General features: G+C 38.5%; 1 protein-coding gene across 8 annotated transcripts in view; it reads right to left on the bottom strand.

Annotated features, from left to right (window-relative positions):
* LTBP1 (latent transforming growth factor beta binding protein 1) overlaps positions 1 to 21929 on the bottom strand; it is a 196044-nt gene continuing 174115 nt past the window's right edge. For 7 of the 8 annotated variants that reach the window (XM_027682061.1, XM_027682063.1, XM_027682062.1 and 4 more), the window contains 6 exons: positions 19903 to 20031; positions 18449 to 18589; positions 15983 to 16153; positions 5758 to 5880; positions 2266 to 2415; positions 1 to 1037 (listed from right to left, as the gene is read on the bottom strand). In XM_027682061.1, the coding sequence (XP_027537862.1) occupies positions 868 to 1037; positions 2266 to 2415; positions 5758 to 5880; positions 15983 to 16153; positions 18449 to 18589; positions 19903 to 20031 (884 nt within the window). In that variant the 3' untranslated portion in view covers positions 1 to 867. The remainder of the gene's footprint in view (positions 1038 to 2265; positions 2416 to 5757; positions 5881 to 15982; positions 16154 to 18448; positions 18590 to 19902; positions 20032 to 21929) is intronic. The other variant, XM_027682064.1, reaches the window with a different exon arrangement.

Genomic DNA, 21929 nt, shown 5'->3' with positions numbered 1-21929 from the left:
TTTTTCTAAAAAAAAAGGTGATTTTATTGAGTTTTAATATACAGCTTTAATATGTTAGGGTAATCATACAAGATCTCTCTTGTGTTCAATTTACACATTACAATACAGACGTGAGCTAAAATCTTTTGTTTTAATGTACAAAAGGAATCCAATGTTGTCCACTAGCAGCTTTGAACTTGGCAAGAAAGATTCTAAAGACTTTAAGTGCAGTAACAACCATACAGGATACAAAACGAATATAAGGACATTTTGCCAAGGTATATAAACATTTGAAAAAAATAAAGTGGTGCCTGCTCCACAGGGCAGACAACTAGCAAATTAAAAAAAAGTCACTGACCAATGTTCCAGAGAAGGAGGAGCATCACCCTGTGTAACAGTTCTTACAAAATGGCCTAAGAATATCTGTATCATAGAATTTGTACTTATCAGAAAAAGGTCTGAAAAGGAACAGTAGGCAAGGAACTGAACAATCAAAAAAATGACATAGTAATATAAAATATTTCCATCACTATTTAAATGCCAAATTAATCAAGCAATAATAAAAAAATTCAAAACAAAACAAAAAACCATAAAAACCAAAGCTCTTCTGTTTAAAATAACAGCACTGTTTTTGAATATTTTCAAAGACTTTTTTTTAATGAACACATGATATACTCGATTGTTTCTTTCATACAGAGTAATGTGTCCATTTGGTTTGTCACTTCAGTGAAGCTGATAAACAATCAGCCCATCATGTCTCACCTTTGACACATTTAATGCTTTTCTCCCCTTTCGTTTGCTACTCTCGTGCCTTCTCAAGTTAAATACTTTTCTTCCTTTTCTTTATACAGTGCAGAGTACATGGGCTTAGGATATTGAGATTTTCCTCTACTCCAGTTCACTCTCTGGTTCTGAGTTCAGTGGTGTGCAGTAGTTTGGCTTGTCTGAAGGCACATACCCAGGGAGACACAAACATTTGTATGAACCTTCTGTGTTAATGCACTTGGCATTCTTGCAGAGAGACATCCTGTTGTTCAGCTCGCTGCACTCGTTCACATCTGCAACAAGCAGCCATCAAAAGACATGCACTTCAGTACGTGTGTAGGTAAAACTCATTTATTTCCAGCATTGTCAAGAGTAGAACAATCTGAATGAATGTCCTGAGAATTTTATTTTCAACTCCGATTGGGTGGAATTAGGCTGGGTCAAAAGTTCTAACAAGTTAATTGGAAAGAGGTGGAAGTTAACATAGGAAATCAATAGGGTTTTAAAGGGCCTCAAACTGTTAGATTACCAAGTTTAAATTTAGCCTAAGCCACTAAACAAAATCTAATAACCACTTACAGGTGTTTATCAGATGAAAAGTGGCTTATAAGAAAGAAGCTCAAAGTTCTCAGTATAACATCTGTATTTTCACAATTGAATACTTGAGGAGCTGTTGGTGTTGTCAGCTAAACAGTTGTGAAGAGCAAACTACCTGCACTCAACATCGTGCAGCATTGGCCTGACATACAGGAGCCACATTTTCTTGCTAAGGAGGCCAGCTTGCCATAAAGTCCCGAAGATTACGAGGCACGTAGGCAGCTTCTCTTCATAGAGCTGTGAGACCTTAGCTGTGGGTTACGAAGTGTAATGCTAAGCAAGGTTAGTGCAGACCTTAAACTGAAACAGTCACGCACAATTTCTACTAGACTTCTACACTGAGGGCAGGTTGTTTTGCTACATCTTCTCATTGACACTTGCCATTGCCATGTTTTGTTGTTTTAAGTGAAGATTTAGATGTCTTGGTTAGTAAATGTACAGATTTACTAGTGTGAGAGGAGTAGTTGAGCCTGTTGACTGCTGAAATCAGTAAGAATCAGGGGCCAAACTTCGCCACATGGTTGGTGAATCTGCATATTTAGGCAATTCAACTCCTCTAAAAATCCATTCCTAAAATTACTCCCAGTTCCATCCTCCTAGCTCACTAAAGCTTTTTAAAAACATTTAGTCTATATATTAAAGTTAAATTCTTTGTAGAAGTCTAAGCTTCATTTCACAAATGTCTGTCTGTTCATTTCTACACGCTTAACTGAACACAGCTGTATTGACCAAGATGAGCTGAGGAACACCAACATAGTTATTTTTGTAACAATAATTACTGGCTTTTGCAGCAAACAAAACAAAACTGGCATCTGTAATACAATTCAGGTGATCGACCCTAACTCTTTTGTTCCAGGCCCTCTTAAGGTCAAGTGACCGAGTAAACTGGACAGACTAACAGGAGAAATAATACGCTGTCCTTACCAACACAAGTCATTTTGGCCATGTCCAGGTGATAACCGTCAAAGCAGTCACAGGTGTAGCCTTCCTGGACTCTTACACATCGGCCATTTTCACATCCATTCAGAATACCACATTCTTCTGCTTGTAACTCCTCAAAGCTGTTCAGGAAACCTGGGTGGAGAAAGAACAAGAAAGTTACAAAGCTGTTGAATCAGTATACCCAAATATATAGGAAGAGTCTGAAATTCTCTCAGAAGTTTACTGGAATGTGACTTGACTTTGCAGAAAATAGGTCAGCTTTAGCAGAGCTGCACCATCTGGAGTTTTAAATGTACCAGAAAAGCACTGTGATATGTTTCAAGATAGAAATTGAATAACTTTGTTAACTCTTAAGTTTTTGTGTTAAAAGTCTGTAATTTATTTTTTTTTGTAGTAAAGGAAAATGCATAATTTGATAGTATATTTTTTAAAGGATACGTCAGTGTTTTCTAAATAGGACATTTTATTTAAATTGTTATGTGTATCAACCTTTATGGAAACAAGTAGTAGTGCAGTTTAGGGTAAAAGATTCTTAAAACAGTATTCTAGAAAAATAAGGTGTGTGTAGAAGGGAAAGAGATGCATTCTAATTTATCTAGAAGAAAACATAAAAAATCAATCTCAGCTGCCTTGAGGAAAGTAAGAAGAAATCAGAGACTATTTTCCTGTTGTGGTTTTGGTTAACAGCCCTTTGGCTTGTACTTCAGTAACTGGTGCCAGTACAAATACCTATAATCTACCAACTGCTCCTTGTCATAATTCTAGATGGTGAGTAGTCAAAGCTTAAAGGGTTGAGCTTTTTTTTTTTTTTACCTCTTATACAAAGAGTTGTCTTTGTACTCAGTGGTTTGTACAATGCCTTTTGTGCTCCCTGCCTTAAGGCTTTTGTCACAGATATGCTTTTATGTATAAGGAAGGATTTATACTTACAAAATTATTTTATTTTTTTACATGTTCAGAGATTCTCTCTAGGATTGAATTGCTCCTGTAAGTGCTGCACGAGTTTTTTTCGCTAGCTTTCTGCTCATGGAGCAGTGATGTAACAGGACTGCAGATGGCAGCCCATCACATCAGAAAGACTTTTGTGGAAAAAGTTGAGAATGTTGGAGTCATACGTTTAACAGCATAATGAATATATAGAGGAGAAATTGGAGCTGGAGTGGAATAGAGTGGGATATATCCCCCCATCTGCGCCGTAACATATATTGACACCAAAATCAAGCCATTGATTTATTGAATTTGTTGATTGTTTACTGATTTATATTACAACAACGTGATATGTATATTTGCTAACATACCTAGGACTGTGCATTTCTCCCTTTCCTTGTGCTTGTTCTTCTGTCTTTTCATATTTACTCCATCCTGTCTCAGTCCTTGAGGCTCTCTTTTCTATTGGCCTGCTTTCGCCTTTCTTCTCTGCCCTTTCCATATTATCCTCCATTTAACTTCCATACTGCCATTTCCACTCCCCCCTCTCTTTGACTACATACATTGTTCCTATCCTGGATTTTCTAGCATGGTGTGATTCTTAGTTAGGATCATGCTGGTCAGTCATACATTGAATAGATTCTGAAGGCACTGAATACATAATGTGACATATGTACTTGCTGACATATGTCACATCTCAAGAACATATATAATAAATAGGATGTATACAAGGGTACATTAAGTGGGAAACATTGCAGTCTTTTCCATGAACCTAGTAAATCACTTCTGGGTGCAATGGTATTGAGGGTATTGAGCACTGTCATGATGTAGGTAACAACGTAGTAAGAAACTTAACCAAGTTTCATTTAAATGTTCTCTGATACAGCTTGCAGAGGGCTCTAAAAGAGACCTTTAAAGTGAAGACCTTTGCTAATTTAGAAAATAGTGCCAAGAAAAGGAAAGGTGCCTCCCTCAAATATGTAGATATTTTTAAAATAAAGAACAGGTATCATTTATTAGACAGATATTCTATACATAGGTATATATGCATGTGCATAAACATGTGTACACACCTATATACATATTTTTTCTCATCCTCTCTCTCTCTCTCTCTCATAAACACACTATGTCATAATTTTAACTAGCTAAAACTAAAATATTTATCACTCACAGCAAGTTCTACTTCACAAGTTACTTCAAAAGAGCTGGATGGGACCTGTATTGTAATCATAATGTATGTATTTTGTTCTGTAGAAAACGACTGCACAATGACAAATACTACACTGAAGTACATGGCCCTGCCATGGGACGGGAGGTATTGATTCCTCATACAACCTGCAGCAGGATTGTGACCTTGAAGTCTCTGATGCCTTAAGCAGGATTCCCCATCTGATTCAGTGATAGGACAGGAGCAAGAGACACAAGCATTTAAGCCTCTGTCCCTAAGAGGCTGGAACTGGATGATCTTTAAGGTTCCTTCCAATTGAAGCCATTCTATGAAGACAGTGGTCTCAGCTGTGTATTCAAAACCATCCACATTTTATCATATTTATTTACCTCTGCTTACAGCTTGCAAAATGCTTTTTTCCCCATCAGTATTTTATCTGATTAACAGTATATGAACATTGGTTTCCCAGTCATCCTTCTGACCTTTTTTTTGTGTGGATGGTAGTTTCCATTGGTAATTTTCAACTATGTTACATTTCAATTAAACATCAACACTAAGTAATTAAGTTTCAATTAAACATCAACACTCGATAACACTGACTGTGAAAGAGCACAGCAGCAACCTGTAGACCATAAATATATAAACCATGGGAAGTTACTAGCTCCTTCCTATACCTCCACTTTTCTTCTCTAAAACTGTGATTAAATATACTGTATCTGTGGCTGATTTTGAGAAAGATGCTGAAATCTGTAAACATTACTTTCCATCAAGTCCTAACAATGAGCTGCGCCGGACCCTTAAAGAACCCCAGTATTCCTCAAGTACAGCTGAGATGCCGTGTACAATCCCTCCCACCCTGCTTGGCAGGCCATACACTCTAACCTGAAGGCTATATGTATGCATAGTCTCTGGTCATACTGTGCTGTACGTTTTCTCCACTGAACAAGAAAGACTTGCATGTTCTCATTTCACCCATATAAATTCTGCTGGGAAAGCAGGGAAATTTTTTCTTTTAAATTAAATGCACTCTGGAGAAATCTGTCCCGTGCCCTAAAGGAAAATTAATTTGTGAGAAGGAAAACTGGCAATTCTTTTGACCTTGATTTGTAAATCTGTTGGTAAACACAAGTTTAGTAGACTTGGCACAAACGATTTCACTATATTGAAAATTAATTGTACTCTGAGCCCAACTGGACTCTCATACAAACCTGGCTCTTGAACTGGAACACCTGACTGAAAGCTACTGTCATAGGAATAACTAAAGCATAAAAAAGCCACATTACTCAGAAGCAAAGAGAAGAATGGAGCTGGCTACAGAGAAACAATTCAAGTTGCAACCCTCATTTCAACTGTTTTACATAACAGAGAAACTTGCTTACGGTCTTCAACAAAGTATGGATTAGTTTCTGGAGTGTAGTGCTCCTCGAAGTCAACTAAAGCATCCTGTCCATATGGCCGTCTTGATCCTGGAACAGGAATGTTGCACAGCTGGGCGTAATCCTCTGAGGGGGGAAAGAAAATAGGATATAAAAGTAAACACACTTGTAACACAGGCTGCATTACATTAGTCCCAGTGAGCTGTCGTTCATATTTGCTGGAAATAAACTTATCTTCCTAGAAACACCATAAATCTGCAATTTCCAGAAAGCATTCTCTCTTCAAGAAGAATGTCATTAAAATGTTAATGAGCCAAAAATATACTATTAAGTCATAATAGGGATAACACCAGGGATAGCTTTGAGTCAATAACTGTACAAAAAGTTACAGGTCAGGTTCTTCTGGTCTGCATGGGAAGAAGAGCAGAGGGATGCTGTGTATCCCACTGCTAATGCATTCCTCTCCCAGACTATCAATGTTTATAGTCCTCATTTCGTGGAACAAAGGCTATCCCAGACCATCATGGCTGCTCTCAGAAGCAACCCCAAAGGAAATAAATTGGAGCAAGTACAGCCATATTTCTGGCGCTGTCAGCCAACCTGCAGAAATCAGAGTGAAAAATACTTTTAAAATAGCCCACACTTATCTACACACTGTATCTTCAACACATAGGCTTAAGTATGAGTGCTGTTCAAAGTCTCCTTGGCTGTGAACCTCAAAGGGCATGGGGAAAGGCACAGGAGAAATAGTTACACTCTGACTTTGTGCCTTTCTCTAGTAGCTAGACTACACAAGTTGAAGCAGACCAAAGCAACTCTTCATTTCAGGTGCCAGAGTCCATGTCTGAAATGCTGATGCAGAGTTTAATTTTTTTATAAATCAAATTAAAATTGTGTCAGCTCTGTTTTTATTACCCTTTACTAAAACACATACTAAACAATTTATTTGAAAATAGAAATGTTGTTAAAATATAGAATCCAGGTGCTTCTTTAATGTTCCTACAGACTATTTGGCATCTGGTTCTGTGAAGATTGCCTGGTGTTCTGAGAATCAGGCAGAGAAAGGACGTGAAAGAAAAACCACCAAAAGAGAGAGAGGAAAAAAAGCCCTAAGCAGATACAAAATCCAAGAATTGCAAATGGTTACAGAGCCAGAAACCTCATGCTGTGTAGAACTGTCCCAGACAGCAAATAGCTGGATAAATCCAGACTGCTCTAGACATTGCAGAGCACAGTCCCACTTGTTGTCCAGCACTGTAACTTTATTTTCACAGGTAGTATCTCCTCCCCCTGTAACTATTTTATTTTGTACTGAAAAAAAGAAAAAAAGTGTTCAAAAAGTCTGTTTGAATTCTGTGGTCAACAATGTGGCCCTTTGAGAGCACAAGACAGTACAGTACAGGTAAAGCTTGTCAAGGATGACATTCCAAGTCTGCAGAATGAACTCCCCAGAGAACTTAAAAATCACTGTAAATCTCACCACCTTCTGCTTCAAGAGCAAGGTGGTTTCCTTTGATGTGTGTCTTCCAGAATATATTTATATACAGTAACAATATTCAAAAACCCCTCTCCTCTTCCAGCTGACAAAGTACACTGCCCAAGAGTGGTATCCCAGGGCACATGAAACAAAGTCAGCATGAGAAAATAAACAGCATATAGCAAATGTTATTTACATCCCTGACTGCACAGCTTCTCACTGAGATACTATGATAATAAGCATAGTTTTAAGAGCTGTCATAGGACCAGAAACACCCCATTCTTCCTTCTCTACATCTAACTCCAGATAACATCCATGCATGCAGACAGCCAGGTTATCATCTCAGAGTGACTCCTCCATTCATATATACATAGAGAAAAGCTGTGCACAATAGTAAAAGCAGTTTCTCACAGATGCCCACAAATGTTCTTGGCAAAGGAAGTCTGTGCTCCACCACAAAATACTAATTCATCTGGCCTGTGTGGAAGAAACCACCACATAAAAACAGTCAGCAAGGGGACAAGACAAGCAGGTATTAGGGATCACTGCTTCACCAGCTTCCCAGATTACTCAGTGCTAATTTCGCCCTTAGTGATACTGGTAGTAGAAACCATGTTTTAGTTCTGAAGGAAGCAGTTGGAACATTTGAAAATCTGTAGAGTTGGAGCTCTCAACATACATGAGGGTTGGGTAGTTTGAAGATTGTGCAAGACTATTTTATACTGCATGTTTGCCAACGCAAAGTTGTTTATTGTCTAAACAAGAATAAAGAAATGTTGACAAAAGAAACTTGTTTCCTGCCCCACTGGTCCCCGAAAATCAAGTTCTGAATATCTGCATTTTTAGGTCTCTTTACCTATAATTACCTATCATCATCATCATCATGGCTAGGTTTCACGAACGAAGATTTGGGAAGGACTCTACCCACATTTGCTACAAGCACGCTGGTGGCTAAAAAGGCCAATGCGAGATAGACACAGTGAGATACACACCTATAATGCTCTCTTAATACTCTTTGTTCTATTTAGCTGTACAAGTTGTGTAGACTAAATCTCTTGTCTTTAGTAATGTGTTGGTTTGGTCACTAGGTGCTCAGTTGCTCTTAGCAACTCACTTAAGAAATCAACACGAGCGATTCAGGACCAATAACAATGGCAAGTTACCTATGCTACCTTCCTCAGCTTGTCTTTTCCTTTTTCTTTCTTTTTCCCCCCCCCCAGGGAAGAAAACGCTGGGCAAAGAGGAGAGTACAAAGACTGAAAAGCATCTGGGGGGTCACATTCTGGAAAGATTATGAGAGTTTTGAAATAAGGAGGCTTGAATGTCTGAGAGAAAATGAAGCCATCAGAGTGCCCCTGCAGAGGACAGAACAAGGTATGGCGATGGCAGTTTTTGTTGTTTTAAACTTTTCCCCTTGCTATGCTATGTTCCTACAGTTCAAATGAAAAATAATGTATTTTGGGTCACTGTGATGTGTGCTGGTCACAGTTTTCCAGGGGAGGGAACTAAATGAATAGAGTGCTGTAAGATTTGTGGGTAAAAGCATGACTGACACACAGAAAGTTGCAGCAAGTATACAAATGGGAGAATAGCATGACATTGCCCTAGGGAGATGACAGTAGGAGACTGAGATCAAGAAGGTGGTAAGGGGGCAAAGAGCAAGAGAGAATGTGAAACTACTTCTGAATGACAAAAACATTTTAGTTGTCACAAAAATTAATGCTCACTTTCAAAAGAATCTTTCATGTAAAGTTAAAAAAAATTACATAATTCATAATCAATGAAAAAACCTTTTTCTATATGGGTTTATTTTTTTCTACTTGCTCATCTTCTGGCTGTGATCAGGGACAACACAACTGCAGTTCAAGAGGAAAAAAAAGACTTTGTTTTTAGTATATAGTTTAGTCTACATTGGTCCACGTGTTTTTTTCTCATAACTTGCAAATGAAGCATAGAGACATCTTGTTGTATAACTTAGGGTAGCTATTTTAAAAGGAAGCTGATATATGCTTCCAAAAACGTAAAGGACATTTTTAAAGTCAGATGTATTGCATATTAAACAAGTGTTAGGGGATTACAGCTAGACACACATGCATACTGGCACAGATGTTAGCTGTAATTGGTGATGAAAGCTCGGCTGACAGAGACAACGCAACATAAATTGGATGGACTGACTGGTTTTAAGGTGCTCTTTAGCACAAATGCAGATGTGCAAATGTGCATCTGATTTGCATATACAGCTGTTGTAACTGCACAAGCCTGTGTGGGCCTAACTTCTACCCAAAGGCCTAAAAATACTTAATTCTCCCATCAGAAAAATTATTCCATATTTCATTTATTTAAAGCAAAATATTATATAAAAAAGCTTTCCTGACACAACCACAAAACAACTGCATCACAGCCAATTCAGCTCCTGCCCATAAAGCAAGCCTTATTTCTGTTCCAGCTCCTCAGAATTGTCACCATCACACACACATATAAGAGCCAAAACTACTGACAGTAAGGCAGTTCCTTCAAATTATTGAACAATGCAACAGTTTTGCCACGGAAGAAATCACCAGAGAGATAAACAAAACCACGAAAGCATTTATTACATGTAATATATGTCCCTTCCCAACAAGAGGTTCTGGACATCAGTCTGAATTGGTTAAGTTTAAGCTGTCTCAAGAGAATGCTTTTGTGAACAAAAGCTGAAGGTACTTCTGCTCTACATTTAGACTGTGCTATTTGACAATTCAGATAATTTCATTGATATTGCCCATGAACGGATGCTGAGGTTTGTGGTGGAAAGTATTCACATATATTCTACAACTGAAGAAAAAGGGAATGCTATCAGTTTTAAGGGATTTTTTCATGAGTTAGGAAGGATATTAATGTCTTCACATGGATGTACTCTAAATGAAATTGCTGAGAAAGAGTTTACAAAGGATGCAAAGCTCTTGTTAAAACTGAAGTAATTACCAATTTGTTTATCTCAAAAATCTTTTGGTTTCTTCCTCACCTTTTGCTCCTCAAATTTCCTAAAATGATCTCCCCTCTCCTACTGCTAGAGGTAGATAGTTAAAAGTTGTAATAAGAGTCAGGTTATTTTTGCTGCAACTTTGCACATGGCTTTCTGACTGCTTGATGGCTTCCCTGTACACTCGGAACGTGAGGTCAGGAGGAAAACCCTTCTAAAGCTATTCTGCATGTCTCTCCTAAAGTTCAGAAAAAACACCGAAAACCTTCATCAATAGAAATTAAATCAGTCTGCACAACCGAGCAGTTGTCAACACCCAGTTACTGTAATATTTTAAGCCTAGAGGATATAATCGATTTGACCAGAGTCCTTACCAGAAAGGAAGAAGGCACAATGCCATCCTAAATGGAAAGATGAACAATGGTTTCCAGAAATGAATCCAGTGCCTCCCTGCTGATCTTTACCACCTCAAAAGAGGATAGATGGAAACTCATCCTTTACACACATTGGTTTTCCCTGTACTTCCAGATCTTCATGAGTGACATTAGCCAGAACTTGAAGGGAACACTATGTTCTCATAATATGGAAGCTCAGCCCAGAACTAATTCATGATGTTTACAAAGGATACATAGAGTCCCTTGCAACAAAAATGCAATCCAAATAACCTGTTCTGCCAGAAACGGGTAGGATTCAACTACATATAGACATCTCCAAAGGTCTGCATCTGAATTAGTTATTCAGTGTCCATGCTTTGCCCATGGAAACACATAACCACTTCTAGGATACCATCTCACTGTAAAGTACACGTCTAGAACAGATCAGAGGAATATATTACGCAAGGGTCTGATTTCTCTTTCCTGATGGAAGGAGAAACTGGCAGGACCAGCACTGATGTGGGTTTCTGTATAAAAAACACCATATGATATTGGTCAAGAGAAATCCGATGTTATACAACATCCCAGGTGATTCATGTTACCTACTACCTTCAGTATTCTCCTAATGTGGGCTTTGCAAATGCTAAGGTGGAGATAAAGAGAAATTTCAAGGACAACATAAGTCTTCAGCTGTTCTTCATGCTACTTGTCCCACAGAACATCAGTAACATCCACTGTCCTTTCTGCGGATCTTTTAAACATACAGTGGTTCCATAAAAATCCACAAAGTACTAGAATTTAAAACTTACAATAAGAAAAGGTATGTATAACGATACACAAATAAGACGACTGATAAACAATGCTGGTGCCCTCTCCAGTTGCCTAAGAATGTGTTCATGATGTTATCTTAGTACTCACACCAACAAAAAGGTAGAAGTTATATATGTAGTAATGTATCCCCACTCTCAATAGTTACTAAAACATCTGGCAAAGCTGCAGAGCCCCAGTCCTACCTTACCCCATTTTTTTATATTAAAACTTCTCCAGGCAGCCACAGGAGAAAGCACCCTCCCTCCTTAATGGACTGACATATCTTTAGTTCAGGGGCTCTTAATTCCAGCTTACCAGCATCTTAAGGTGTTACTGAAACAAAGGGGGTACTGCACTGCAAGAACTCCAAAGAGATAATTTTACAAATACGAAAATATGCAGTCTCTCTAAATTAAATGCTGACCCCAGCACACCACCTTACTCAACATTTTCTAGCTGTTAGTTCTATCTCCTCCTTTTCAAATGTCCGTAACCTGTAACAATACACCTTGTCTAAAATCCGCTACAGTTCCATAAGGGTTTCATAGGAGCTTCTGGACTCTCAGAAGGTTTATAGTTCAGGTCCTACATGTTCAGGTTAACTTCAAGTGTACATGGCTTTATTTAAGATTCCAGATTTTTTCAATCTAGGCCACTTCCTCTGTTTTCTAGCATGGAGGCTTTGACCCAGCTGCTAAACCTATCAGTGCCTGTCTTGCTACCAGTTACTAGACCATAGACTCTGGATAGAAAGAGTTGGGACGTTAGACACTAACAGTAAATTGACCAAGAAAGCAGAAATTCTGAAGGCAGGCCATCCAACAGGTATTTTTTGGGGGTGGGTGCAATGAAGAAAGGATATTTTGCTTTTGTTATCTAAACCAAAAGAATCCAATTTTTTTATTTTCCACAACTGGTCAATTATTACAGATTGCAAATGACAAATCTCAAGTAACACAGAGGTTTCTTGAGAATAATTACTAAACATTCTTTAGGTAAGTACCTACTAAAGCCACAATGAGCTCAGAGAGAATATATCTCAGCAGTTAATATTTTGGGATTGGATGCAATTCGTGAAAGTCTTTATTTGCAATACAATAATACCATAAGATCATAATGTTAGAACCAATGTGATTGAAAACAATCTGTCTTTGCATTCTTTGTTTAATGATGAGAAGGCCTGCCCCACGAAATTGTATGCACCAGTAAGACGTACTCATGTACATCTATAGTTCATGTTTGCAGTATTTTGATCAGGACTTTGAACTAGTATTTTGAGTTTGTTCCTCAATGTTGTCATCCAAATACTTACCAGTCTTACTGTTGTTAGATGTTGCTGTTCAGTTACAATATTTCAACAAGTGCTCAGGCAATAAATATTTTTTGGTGTCATTTTCAGTGGGGTTTGTTTGATTAAGCACCCATTAGTTTTTAGAAATCGTAGAAAATGTAAGTTCTGTTTTCATGATGATTTAAGACTGTATTTCTTTTTACTTAATATAGAATGTAATTCTGTATGTAATTCATCCTATAGAAGTTCTCTACCTTCCCACTGGTTTTATGCTGGATGCTACTTAAACAGGACATTTAAATCTTGTCGTGAAAAATGAAAGGGCTTTAAAGATGAGCTGGGTTACAAAAGTTGGAGGTTATTTTTATTAAAGCACGAATCTCTTTAGAAGGGACTTGCAAATGTACCACTTATGCTGGTAGGTTTGTATTTCCTTCTTTCTAAGGATGGCAACTAGACCCTCAAATACAAGGAGAGTATAATAAACAAGGTAAAAGGAAACCACAGATCAGTGAATGATCCGTTCTATGATCCAACCCATTACATGGTGAAAGTCTTCTGGCGATAATGCTTTTTCACATCACCAGGTCTTCTTTAACATGTGTTGCAAATCTTCAGAAGGCTCCTAATTGGGGAAATAAGCAAACACCTTCAGTAGTAAATCTGGCCAACACAATACCTAAGTATTTGAAAATGGAGAAATTCCAGGTTCCCCAGCCAGGACTTGAACCTGTGACCTGCTGGCCTGGAGGTGTGAAAGCACTCTCTTGAGCCAATGATATCACTTTAAGTGCTACAAACTGAAGACATGTCAAATGAATCATTTATTCAGTTCAGTCAACTTTAAATTTTTCTTGGTAAATGTTCCTGAAAACAGAGAAAGGCTTCCAGGTTTCTGTGTGGGTGCGTGCACATGTGTGAGGACAAATGAGCACATACTATCTCCACTAAGAAATGTAAGCTTGTATGCTTGTTCTGACATAATAAAGATTCAATATGCTTTTATTTTTAACTATCTATGTTCCAATCTATAAGGATGATTTTAAGTATTTGGGATCAAAGCATGACTAATAGTTTTAGTTAAAGCAGATACTTCTCAGTGCAAATTAAACGTCACATAAAAGTTATCCTATGTCTGGAGAGAGAAAGATTTTATGATCCAACATAATGCTCTTCATCTTTGACTGAGAATCATTGAACTGACGTTTAGGATGTTGTCCATTGGGAACTTCCATGTCATTTTTTAAATTAATTTCTCAAGGTTCTTCATAGAGCTAGTGGGGATCTGCACCCCACTCTTGGCATGGGATTGCTGCTCCAGAATCCTGTGGTCTTAATGATCAAAATACACTTAATATTTTCAGACTGAAATAGTTCCAATTTTTTACTCATATCAGCACTTTTGTTTAATTAAAAAGTTTGCGGGAATCCTCCATGATTGTGCTGCAATGTAGAGTCTTACTGTTTGTTCTGCATCCATGTTTGGAATTTTTCATCTTCCCTTGTAAGACAGTTGTCTTTCCCTGGCTATCTTCGTAGTCTTTTTCTCTTCCTTTTCAGATTTATCCCGCTTTAAATATAACTAGCTAGAAATTTCCAGAAGCAAGTCTCCTACCTACCTGAACTCTCTCTACCAGGAACGGTTTTTTTCTTCTCTCAGGATTACATGGCACATATGGGTCACTGTCACCATGTAATGAACTTTGTACAAAGAAAAACTGCTTTAATCTGCTCAATCTTTCCACCTGAGGAGCTCCAGGTCATAGCAACAACTCTTCTACTAGCTATTGCCCTGGGTTTTTTTGTCAATATTACATTTAATTCCATTGCAATTGTTATTCTAGCAGGTGTAGTAATTCAATGTCCTCCTGTAAGATTTGTTCTGACAAAGATATTTCAGAGATTTCCATATGTTATAAATTAAGCTCCTGTCATGCCCTGTTTTTCTTCTTCAGTCTCTTTCTGGGGTAAGCATCAGCCAGCAGTTACTTGAGCCAACATCATCAAAATCAGGAGCTTTTTTTCAGTTGCTGCGCTTCCAAAGCAAACTCAAACAAGTAAAGATATCTAAGAACAGGTTCAGGGACCTTGCAAGTAAATTATAAAAGCATAAAAAGAAACAACTACATTAATGCTTCACTGAGCTTCTCTTTATAGTTTTAATTCCAAGGTTTTTGCTACAAGTAAAACATGTACTGCTTTAGCCATGACATTATCATTAGAGTAATGTAGGCCCAAGTGAAAATCCAGGTAAGTTCACAATAAAATGTTTTACCAGCGCAGCATGGTATTCCTACATGGAAAGTCGTATTACCGAAAGACATATTTACGGTAAGAAAGCTACATCAAGACTCGATCTTGGAATAGTTTATATGCAGGGGAAGAAGTTAGTATCATATCAGACTGTATATACCAGGGCTGATGTATCTTAGGCATAGCATGACATGTACCTATGCTGCTTCCACTGGTCCCTTCTCCAGTCCTCAGACATAAATCTGTGTGTCAGTGACATTTTGTTCTATATCCTTTTTGCTTTTGTAGTCACCACAAGCAGTAACTTCTACCTGAAATATCATGGAACAACATCTGATTTCTACACACGTAAACAAAATATAATCTTTTAAAAATATGACTGTCAGCTTTCTTTAACATTAAGTCATATTCTCTGGAAATTATTCAGTCCTTATTGGTAACCCATTTCCTTTAGCTATCTTAAATTTTCATCTATACATTTCACATTATGTGAACATATGGCCATATAATAACAACTCATTTTTGAAGGGCTTAGTGATTCTAAACTACAGCTTACCAGATCCTTATCAAGCAAACAAATCTAATTGTGGCCAGCCTGGCAGAAATATCACATTGAAAAATGCATCTGAATGTATAAAGCAGCAACAAAAAAGCAAAACAGTTATGTAAGCTGTTGAGCAGTGTGGTGTGTGTGTGTGTCTGTGTGTGCACATGAACTGCATCTGTATTTTCACAGATTGTTTTTGTCAGCCACGTAAAGGAAATCTGCTACCCTTAAAATGTCCTCCCCTTTCCACCAAAGTTCTAAACTGCCTATCACTGATAGTTCCACTGGAATGAAACAAGTCCTGTAAACGTCAAAAAATAAAAGCAAATACATTTTCAAAACGTAGACTGTAATGATTTTCCGTTAACTAATGAGAAAAAAATTTCCATTAGTTCTTGAGGGGTTAGGGGGTTTTTTTGTTCTTTCTTATGTTATTAGCACAGGTACAAATGCAAGGGATTAAACTGATTAAGTATTTCATATTTCATACCAAGAACTGGAATGTGCGTTTCCTTACCTGACTCTTTCATAGGACACAGTGCACACTGCATGCCCCAGGCTTCACCGTACAGGCAACAGCACTCAGTATACGTAGTCTGCTTTCCAACCAGAGGTCGACTACAAACAAAATCGTCACTTAGGTGCTGCCAGCAAAGGTCCTGGTAGACCTCAGCTTCTTCAGTTTGTTCTGATGGAGAAGACAGGATTAGACCATCATCACAGCACTGTTATTTAAAAAAGACACTGGTATACTGAAAAATTTTCTAAATTTAGATTAGAAAAATAACCTAACTTTACAGACTTTGCTGAAATTTAAGCTTAGAAGTCATGACCATTTTTAAGTGCCTGAGGTGGCTCATCCCTTGAGTGCTCAGTTTTGCAAAAATCTTAAAAAGTTCTGAGTTGGCACATTAGGCCAATTTAAAAGCACACTGGGTTGGACGCCCAAGAAATAAAACTTCCTAAATCATAGTCATTGCTGAACACTTAACACTGATTCAGCTCGGCTCTCATGGAAGTTAACAGAGCTTGACAAAAACCAGCATTGAGACAGAGGTGAATGCTTGGGCAACTCCATCCACAGAATGAATCTTTAAAAGTTGTTATTTTGCTTTTCTTCTATTGCCGTCAATGGCATCTGAAAGGACTTTTACAAGTAGGGCAGAGCTGAACAAAAATGGGCTCAACGGGAGACTGGACAAATACTTCGAAGAGAGAGTCCCATTAACTAAACAGACAAACTACATCAGGCTCAGGAAATCCCCTGAGCTGAAAATAGCTGGAGGCTGAGAGAGTGCTAGGGAGGGTGAGGAGGAGTATTGTTTATCTGCTCTTCTGGTCCCTAATCATCCACTTACAGCTATTGTTAGAGACAGAATACTGCTGTGAACTGCTGTCACATTCTTATGAACATTAACAAAAACATGTATTTTTGTCAAAGCTGGAACATTTCAGAGGCATACTAGTTTTGACATAGATCTCAGTAGGAATCATTCCTGGTCCTAGCAAGCTCTGGTCACTGTTGATCGGAGTGAGAGGAACTGTAAACTTAATCTTCCACTTGGAACATAAAAACTTCAGCACAATTGTTTTGTAAAGACATCTGCAAGGTTTTGATTTTGTTCCAACACAGAGTGAAAAATAAATGTCAGAAACCAAGGTTCTGTCTTGTCTGTGCATATCTATTTACTGCGGTTTTACATTATGCATGGGCGAGTACAGAACTGAAACCTCTCTCAAGAGTAAAACTGAGTTCTGAAAGCTTAAAGGTGATCACCATTTAGATACCTATTCTACTAAGAACTTGCCAGAACACGCAGTGAAGAGCAGCAGTGGGTCTCTGCAACCAAATCCAAATTCTGCTGGCAGCAAAGGAACCAGCCTGTCCCCTCCTCCTCTGCATGAGGAAGGACATTGCCGGTAGCGATACAAGGCTTGAGTGCTTTGTGCTGGGTGAGATGATCATTGCTGTGTCAGCCTGAATGTCGCATGACAGAAGACCCTTTGGGCCCTTGCATTCTCTTCACACCCTAAATGAACCCAAAGGAGAATCCTGCTCTTGGTTTGTTTAACTGAAGATTGAACAATAGAAACGCTCTGGTTCTTTCACAGTTCCAGGCAACAGGATGACCACATTACTCCTCAAAAGTATCAGCCTTATAATTTGGAATGACTAAACAGGCATTCAGTCTGTATTCCCATTTCTTTTCACAGAAGCATCTCAGGAAAATGCACTGCAAGTTGCAGGGATCCGAGGTCTGGATTTATGGCTATACAGTGCCAGTATTAATCAAATCCATTGTAACATTTCTTTCAAAGACGTGTGTGGCATAGACAAAGCTGTGCAGACTGCATAATGCTCTGGATTTCTGAGATGTTTTTAAGAATTTCATAAGATCTAACATTTTTTCTGAAATCAGTGTCTACTGAAATTAAAAGAACATGCAAAAATGTTACTTTAACAGTGATGCTGCAGCCTGTCACTTGAGCTCAATGTACCCTCAAAGTTGATCAATTGAAAGCACACATACAATTTCAGCTATTTCCTCCTATATCCTGTCATTCCTGTTTTTATTCCCTACTTTGGTAGAACTGAATCTCCAGACCTAGCCCGCAGCCAAACCCCAGCCTTACTGAGACAGCAAGCAGGCTCTGCTTCATTACCTACAAGGCTGGACAAGGTAGGCGCAGAGCTGGTGAACTGGGGTGAGGTCGGGCTGAAGAATCCTCAGCCTGAGTCTAATCTCATAATACTTCCAGCAATGTCCTGTCTGCACTGGCAAAGTGCAGCACTGTGGAGTCCTACATCATGATGCCTTCTGGATCAACAGATGATGGTCCAAGCACTGCCTTCCAAAATCCTCTAGAAGAGCAGGCTCATCCAAGGATAACCCAGTCTAAGCTTAGACTTAGGGTCTGTAGCCATGTCAGCACCACCTCGTAGAGGTGTACTCACTTCAGTAATATGTATAATGGATCATACCACTCGAATCTGCTGGTCTGATGCATCGCTTTTCTGTTGCGTCCAAAATCATTGGGTGTGTACAGAAACAGTTGTAAGATCCTTCTGTGTTAATGCACTGGCCATCAATACAGCTGTTTGGGTCCTGACATTCATCCGTGTCTTTAAAATGGAAGGAAATGTATCAAGAAGAGCCAGCACAAAGTAGTTGCATTGCGTTAATGTTTACCTAATTAGGAACAGATTTCTCTGCCTGCCTTCTGTTAATTACCACAAATACCAATCGCTGACAATAAAATCCTGCCTATGCCCATGGAGAAGGACAGACAGATCAGCAGGATCCTGACCTCTAATCCTCGAGTGCTAGGGAGGAGTACTATGGAGGATGAGGAGGCTTGCTGGGGGGACTGGAGTGCCAGACACACCCTGCATCCAGCATAGCTGCAAATGCTTCCCACATTCCTATCCCTTTAGAACAGTATCAGCAGGTATTAGAGGTGGGCATACTCTTAGAGATTTTTCATGAGCTTGTCAGGAAAAGGGATCACCTTACCTAGCCACAGCAGTTATATTCCTTAGTTTGTCTTGGAGAGGAAAAGCCAAAATTTAGCTTGAAGGGAAGAGTAGACCACTTCAGATAAATTACATTTAATCAGCAAAACCCTCACCCTTTGTAAAGAACAATCATAGAATTCCAAGGTGAAAGGCTCTCCTATTGCAGTTGCAAAAATTACTTCCTTTCATTATGCTATTCTGCACATTATACATGGTTTTCTGCTTACAAAGCAAAATCCAGGGTCATAGTTTTGAGTAATTTTCAGTTGAGTAACAGAACAAAAGGAGTACAAGGTTGTGCAGACTAAGGTTGGGCTTTATCAATGACCTTAACTATAATTTCACATTGCATATTAACTCCTATATGGAAAATATCTGTCTGTGAAAGAAAAAAAAGTTAATTTGATTTAATATAGTAAACCTGGGACACTTACCAAATGAAAGGTGAGCTTCAACATATAGGCTTTCAACTGCTCACCCCACATACAAAGAACAGAAGGCTAAATTGTACCTTAGCAGAGTGAAGCAGCAGTGTGCATGTAAGGAGGGAGCACCCTCTGATTACATTGTGCTGCCTTCATAAAGGCTGGCACCAGTGCTTGACTATGCACTCAAAGGAGCACGAGGAACTGCTCTGGAGATGCAAACTCCTGCGAATAATTTGCTGAAAAAGGATGCAAATAAAGCAAACCCTGCTCTACACGCCGTAGCCATGTCATCCAGAATTTCTGACCAGACAAGCAGAAGGGAAGGGAAATGACCCAATGCATCTTAAAAAGCTGCTACAGGAGTTCAAAGGCCTGGTGTTCCTCCCCTTGCTGGGAATACCACAGTTGTGATGGGAATCTTGCCGTACAAGTCTGCTTGTTTTGCCCATCTGCATACCATTATAGTGACAAGACCACTTTAAATAAACTTACCAAAGCATTGGAGCTTAACAGGGTCATAGTATGTGCCTTGTTTGCAGTAGCACTCATAACCTGGCTGTGTATTCAAACAGAAGCCATTTTTACAGATTTCTTGTCCAAAGAGTTGGCATTCATCAGCATCTGGGGAGAAAATATTAAAGGCTTTGTTACTATTGTTACTATGATACCACGTAGAGGAGCAAGATGGAATAAATCCCATATGCTTCTCTATTCAAGCAGACTTCACTTTAAACAGAGAGTCCCAGGAGCACAGATATCCACAGGAAAAAACCCAAACAACTTGTGTGGAAAAGCCTATGGTGCACTTGTAGCTAGAATGGAAAAAGAAAAACTGGTGGATCATTACTTTCCCTTTCCCATGTCAGCATTAAATCCTTCTTCCTGGAAGAATCTGCAGTTCCCCTTTCTCTCCTTTGGTATCCCACTGCTCTTAGCTCCAAACAAAAGAGATGAAGAATTATTTTCCTATATAATTTGCTCTATCAAAGGGATTCCCAACATGGATCTAATTTAAGCACCATCTGATTACAAAACTAAGCAGTTATGCTTATGGATAGACTTTGTGACTGTTCTCCTCTTTCCATACAGTTTGGTGACTCTGCTGTGCATGGCAGCAAATCTTCATATCTGTTCTGCTTGTGGCTTCATTTTTCAAGACACAATTTCTGTGCAGAATTCCCACCATGCAGGACCAATTGTGTCTGTTGCTAAATATAAGGCTGCAAATACTATAGAACTAGTGACAGCTGACAAAGAGAATCAAATGAGGCTAAATGTTTTCAGGAAGGTTTCAAGGAAAATATATGCCAGCTCATATATAGCTTTTCACAGTTGTACACATTTTTTCCCAGTCTTGTATTTACGTATTTGTTACTGCTGGAATTCTATTCACTTCCTTTTTTCCAACCTACTTTTCATTTGCTAGACCTACTTAGAATAGTCTGTTAAAGCTAGTTAAAAGCTGGTATTAAAAATGGCAATAAAAAGCACAGCGTAAAGTACGTAATTCTTCTCTCAATACCAATTTTCTTAATCCAATGTCTTCTATAGATTTACTCCCCATTTATTCTGGGGCAACACAGACTTTAGTCCAAAGTTGTCATTTCCAGCTGTACAGCAGTTTTAACGGTGAATTATTCAAATGCTTAGTTTTTCCAGAAGAATTTAAAAGTCCATAAAACTATTTATTTTTACAGCCACTCTTCCAGTCACTAAGTGGCTACAAACATTAAATATTTTGACTGTTTAGCAGCAAGAACAATGCAAACATTAATAAGAAATGTAATTTGTCTTCTTCTTGTGGAACGTGGATTTTGTATCCGGAGAAAAATGCGAAAGCCTGGATGCAGAGTCAAGAGAGGCTGGCTGAGTATAGTCACTTCTAACAGATAATTCCAATTAAGAAAACAGGAGTTGTTCCTACAAGCAGAAGCTTGTAGACAAAAGCAACAGGAACACATGAGTTAGTGTAACAGAGAAAGATCATATTACTAAAAGTTACTTATTCATTTAGTATTTGTCCTTTGCGTCATTCCTAAGGTTTTTACAGAATAAATTTACTGAAAACAGAAGAAGTCTGATTACGGCAAGGATTTGTGGAAGATATTTCTGGATGAACTATTTCCACATTTCAATATTTATAGCAGCTAGAGATATTATCGACCCTGAGGTAGCACAAAAACAATGCATATTTTGTCTGAGACATTTGGACATACTGTACACACAGCATGTCCCAACCCCCCTTGTGAATATATACAGAAATCTTAGATCTGCAAAGATAAACAACACCCTTAAACAACCCCTGCACAAAAATACTCTCAGAGACTATCAGATCCTTTGAGATGAGCTCTGTGACAATATTCTAACTTGTCTAGACGAAAACTGTAAGTCTCTCGAAGGTTGGTCCCTACTACCATCAGTCTTAGATCTGTGTTCATCCATCTGTGTTCTTTACTCCAAGTTGCTGGACAATGCAACCTCCAGAGAGTGGAGTCTTACAGGAGTTACCCCATTTAAAA

Source organism: Neopelma chrysocephalum, unplaced genomic scaffold, assembly GCF_003984885.1.
Source record: "Neopelma chrysocephalum unplaced genomic scaffold, ASM398488v2 Primary Assembly neopelma1_61c, whole genome shotgun sequence".
Lineage (NCBI taxonomy): Eukaryota > Metazoa > Chordata > Aves > Passeriformes > Pipridae > Neopelma > Neopelma chrysocephalum.
This window is presented reverse-complemented; position numbering and strand designations above follow the sequence as displayed.